Below are 5,135 nucleotides of genomic sequence, written 5' to 3'. Positions count from 1 at the left end.
ATATTGTATCACAGACACCCCTAAGTATCATTTAATTTGGGATGATCATTAGACTTTCAAAACATATAAACATTTTAAAAATTATGACATAATAACGTGAAGTAAACAAGAAAATAATTTTCACCTTTAATTTGAGGTAAGAAAACTAAAGATTTTGACTTTTATATAGACTAGAATCAAAACTCATCTATTTTATACGATTAAAATATATTTAAGTCATCTTTTTTTTTTATTATTTAATTTTATGAATATACTCCGTTTTAAATTCTTTGAAAAACTGACCAAAAAGAAAAAATGAAAAAGAAAACGTTTTTTTTTTCTAAAACTCTTGGTGAATATATACACCTTTGCATAGATAAAGAGAGATAAAAATTAGAGAAAGAAAATAATAAATATGATAAATAATATAATAACAAAATAAAAAGAAGGGTATGTAAAAATTTTGAAATAATTAGATAGTCTACTTCAATTGGTTTAGAAGAATGTGAATGAGTGTAGCAATCAGTTCTATTTTCATGAATAAAAAAAAATGCTGTAAAAAATGAATAAAAAATTAAAAGTTAATAAATATTCATGAGAGAGTGGCAACCACATGTCATTCATGTGTTCCTAAATATTTCTCCAAAGTCATCCTCTAAATACCAAAATACAAAAGTCTGTAACAAACTCATCATTTCCTTTTCCTATTTTGTTTAAAAAATATTGTAAGAAAAGAAAAGAAAATGACCAGAGTAAAAGAAATGAGTAAAAAAAACAATTTTCCCAGTTGGGCACTCTGGAGGGGAAGCTGAACAGTCACATAAACAACAAATCTGAGCCGTTGGATGCTATTAATACACATGCCAGGTGTCACATGATTATCCCTCATCATACTTGATTTTATGAAATTAATTTTTCTTTGTGTTTTTTTAAGTCCCATAAGAACCCAGGACCCCCACCTCTTTCCTTCACACAAACACAGTTCTGATCATATTTCTCACACACAAACACAACAAACACAGTCTTTGTCATTCTCTCTCTCTAATCTTCATGGAGTTTGATCTAAGCTTCTCAGAGAAAAATCCCTACCTTTCTGGGATTTACTCTGACATCAAATCAGAGATCCCCATAGAGGAAAACACCACCTTCATGTGCCAAAACAATTTCAGCCATTTTCAGCACCTTTCCCTAAATGGTCCAAACCATGAGAACCCTGCAAGTTTTTTCACTGAGGGTTCTTCCTCCTTCATCACCCCATTATTCTCTTTGTCCTCAACAACTCCTCCTTCAAGCTACCCCAATGATCAGTCCCTCAAAAGAGGCTTTGTCAACACCTATTACCCCATGACTTTTGTACCAAACAACACCAAAGTTGAACCCATGTATGGCCACCTCAACACCAGCAAGGGCATCTGGGACTTTTCCCAGAAAATTCCCTTTCCCTCTGGTGCAAGTGCAACTTCACAGCCTCAGGTGGGTCTCACTTTCTCATGTCTCATGCATCATGAAACTATAAATGATGCTAACAAGGTTTTTTTTTTTTTTTTTTTTGTTGACATGAATAATCAGGTGCAGAGAAGGAGCATTACTGTCAAATTTCAGAACCAGATTAGCAACATAATCAAAGGCCAGTGGAGTGCTGATGAGGACAGGTATAACAAATGATTTCGATTTTCGATTTTCAAGGTTTTGTCTTTTTTTTTTTATATTTTTATTTCAATAAATTTGTTTTGTCATTTTATTCTTTGCGGTTACATGTGGGGCTTGCCATGAAAATTTGACTCTTTGATTTAGCTCTTATCTTTGGTGAGGTTTGTTGATGTTTTGTCCCATTTTTCATCAACTTTTAACAAATGGTGAAGATTTTGTTTTTTATGTGATTTTGTAGGGTCCTCGTCCAATTGGTGAAACGTTTTGGACTGAAAAAATGGTCTCAGATCGCGAGGTTGCTGAATGGCCGGATTGGGAAACAGTGCAGAGAGAGATGGCACAATCATCTCAGGCCAAACATTAGGGTTTCTTCCACTTCTATCCTTTTTTTTCTCTCTCTTACGCATACAGTTCGACGTCATCTTTAGAATATCCTTTTATTCAAACATCTTCCATTATTTCGATCCAATTGGTGTTATTTACTTAACATGTATATGATATACTTTTCTTTTGAATATTTTCTAAATGCAATATACATATATAATATTTAATCTTTTTATTTTTTTTAAACAAAAAATCATCTAATTTGAGATTAGTTTTGGGATTAGAGATAATTTTCTCTAAGCAAAGGAATTTACTTAATGTATCTCAATCTTGAGAGTTAATTTAATAATTTTTATGATTGATCAATTTTTATAAGAGTTTTTTATTTAATTAAAAAATCCTTTGTATATTCAATGAAATTGATTAATGCAATTAAATCATATCATTTATATACATTTCATCAATCATCTCGTTTATATAATTTATTACAATATAAAAAATTTGTGTCTAAAACTTACTCTCTCTCTCTCTCTTTTTTTTTTTGTGACACATGTTTCTATGTATGGTGGAGTTATATGACATAATTTTTTTTCTTCAACATTCTCTTTCATTTATAACTAATTCTCTGAAATATGAGCATTTTTGGGACATATGTCTGTGCCTTTTCAGAATAGAAAACTATTCATTAATGAAAAATACATTTACAAATTTTCATAACATATAGAAAAGTTCTTTAAATTATAACATTATAAAAAATATCATTTTAATTTAAAAAGTACAACCTACATTATTTTATAGCTCTACAAAATAAAATTATTTTTAAAAAAATCTTTAAGTGTCTTTTTCTTTATGAAGAAAAAAACCTTAATTATCGCATTGTCAACACTATGGCGAAGTTCATTTTTTTTTAATATTATTATACCTCCACAAAAACTTGGAAATTAATCATTCATGTATGTGCCTGTTTGTAGAAAAAATTGATTGTCTTTTTCTTTTTCTCCTTAGGACCCCTTTACACACATAAGTCCATTACTCCAACGTAGAAGCAATCTCAATCTCTTTTAACAATCGATGTATTACAAAATGTCTCAATTAACTATCTTATTTTTTTTTCTTATGCGCATTCATTTTAATCGCTGGAAAAATATATTCCTTTAATGCACATTTTAATATATATATAAAAAATAAGAACTTAATATCCTTGATTATATATTGTCATAATATCATATAAGAAGAGCGATAGGAAAAATTAGAAGTGTAAGTAAGCTGCTCGTGTCATTCGCGTGTACAAAAATTATCACTCTTAGTTATACTACATGCATTCGTTATATAATTAGAATCAAGTAGTCCATTGCATGTCTTAGGCATTACTCAATCCTAAAGTAAAAGTAAGAGGATTTAAGTTAAATCTTTATTGTTGTATTTATAAATTTATTTATTTATAAAAAATATATATAAGTGATGTATACATAGCCATCTTTATTACTTTATACTTATTGTTATGAAAGTAAGTTTGTTGATCCTGTAAGGTATTTTGATAGCGGTGTTGTTGTATGAATGCATGCAGAAGGAGTCATGGAGCGAAGAGGAGGACAAAGTGCTGATCGAGGCTCACAAGGAACTGGGGAACAAGTGGGCGGAGATCGCGAGGAGAATGCCAGGGAGGAGCGAGAACACCATCAAGAACCACTGGAACGCCACAAAGCGTCGACTGTACGCGCGGAAGCAGAGGATCAAGCGCACCACTTCCAAGGGAGCAACCACTCTTCTCCAGAGCTACATAAGGCAAGTCACCGAGGCTGAGAACAACCACCTCAACAAACCCATCAACAACAACCTCCACCAACGCCCCTATCGCGTTCGCTACGAGAGCTCCGAGGGTGGCTTCACCTCCGAGGAGGAGGAACCTGCCTGGCACCGCCACCTGCCGGTCGCCAATGATGACTATGTGCCCGTCATGCTCACCTCCGAGGAGATGGCCACTGCCTCTGCGGTGGAGGCTGGCGCAGTGGATTATGGGGTGGCCATGGAGAAGGAGATGGATCTCATGGAGATGATCTATCGTAAAGCTGCTTGATGCATGCATGCGTGGTTTTTGCCCTGATCACATACTTTCTTTCTTTTATTTCTTCTGTTGCGTTCTTTTTCTTTTGCTTTGTCCACTCTGGATATTACTGTGGCTTTCGGTTATGTTTGTCTTGTGATTTTCAGTTTCATGTCGCGCGAAGACTTCGGATGTTGGTTTGTTTTGCTTTTGTTTCGGCCTATGTTGTTTGGCCTCGTATGGGTGCATGACTGCTGTAGACTTTCGTTTGAGTTATATATGATCAGTGGCTTTTATGGTAATATTTGTCGTGCTCGTAGGTGCTTGAATGTTAGAGAATCACTTCTCATTTTTTTGTTTCTAAAATTATTTTATAATCTTTTTTTTCATAAAACTTATCAATTTTTGAAGATTATTATTTTTTTAAGATAAGTGTTTTAAAAACTAAAAATAAAACTTCTCGTTTGTTCAACATATTTCTCAATTCTACGTACTGCTTTGTGTCTAGTACAAACTTCCACGAATTGCCTAAATTAAACAACCTTGTTTAGTTCCATTTTAAAATCAGTTTTTGGACACTGCTTAAATTTTCATTGCATGTTCAAGCTAGGAAGTACGAACGAAGGAAATTATTTTCTTGGAATTTACCAAAAATTACTTTCTTTCAAATTAGCAAAAGCAAAAGGAAATAATCTCAAAATTTTTCAACCTTTTGTTTTAATTTTTAAAAATAATTATTTTAAATACATTTTTATATAAAAAATAATATTATATGTTAAGGTAATTTTTTTTTATTTTTATAAAATTATTTTTAATAAATTTATCTTATATATATATATATATATATATATATATATATATATATTCCATTCAAAGTAATCGGAGAAAATTTGTTTTATTTATTATTTTATATTCTTTTTAGTTCTATTCACTCTATTTATATATTCTTTCTTTTCTTCATTTCTGTTTATTAATTAGTAATTACACTTCCAATTAATATTCATAGTACAAATCATAACATAACTTCACCAAACATAAGAGTGATGTTACCACACCATGCATTTTGAATAAGAGAGATGGTTTACAAGGAATCAACTGTTTCCATATAGCTTGCTGAAATCCCTTATTAGCAGCTACC

General features: G+C 31.7%; 1 protein-coding gene across 1 annotated transcript; it reads left to right on the top strand.

The window, feature by feature from the left end:
• Positions 1 to 658: 658 nt before the first annotated feature.
• LOC109799074 (uncharacterized) lies at positions 659 to 4,426 on the top strand. Its single transcript, XM_020359563.3, has 4 exons — positions 659 to 1,452; positions 1,549 to 1,631; positions 1,868 to 1,994; positions 3,521 to 4,426. The coding sequence occupies exons 1-4, from the start codon at positions 1,030 to 1,032 to the stop codon at positions 4,028 to 4,030; spliced, it is 1,143 nt and encodes a 380-aa protein (XP_020215152.1). The 5' UTR covers positions 659 to 1,029; the 3' UTR covers positions 4,031 to 4,426.
• The last annotated feature ends 709 nt before the right edge of the window (positions 4,427 to 5,135 follow it).

Source organism: Cajanus cajan, chromosome 4, assembly GCF_000230855.2.
Source record: "Cajanus cajan strain Asha chromosome 4, NIPB_CcT2T_4, whole genome shotgun sequence".
Taxonomy (NCBI): Eukaryota; Viridiplantae; Streptophyta; class Magnoliopsida; order Fabales; family Fabaceae; genus Cajanus; species Cajanus cajan.
Note: the sequence above shows the minus strand (reverse complement) of the source record. Positions and strands in the feature narration are given on the sequence as shown.

Bases quoted from the DNA above. Each gene is read 5' to 3' on its own strand.
- LOC109799074 (XM_020359563.3), top strand. From the start codon at position 1,030: ATGGAGTTTGATCTAAGCTTCTCAGAGAAAAATCCCTACCTTTCTGGG. The intron at 1,453-1,548 runs GTGGGTCTCACT...ATGAATAATCAG, and splicing joins GTGCAACTTCACAGCCTCAG to GTGCAGAGAAGGAGCATTAC. The intron at 1,632-1,867 runs GTATAACAAATG...GTGATTTTGTAG, and splicing joins TGGAGTGCTGATGAGGACAG to GGTCCTCGTCCAATTGGTGA.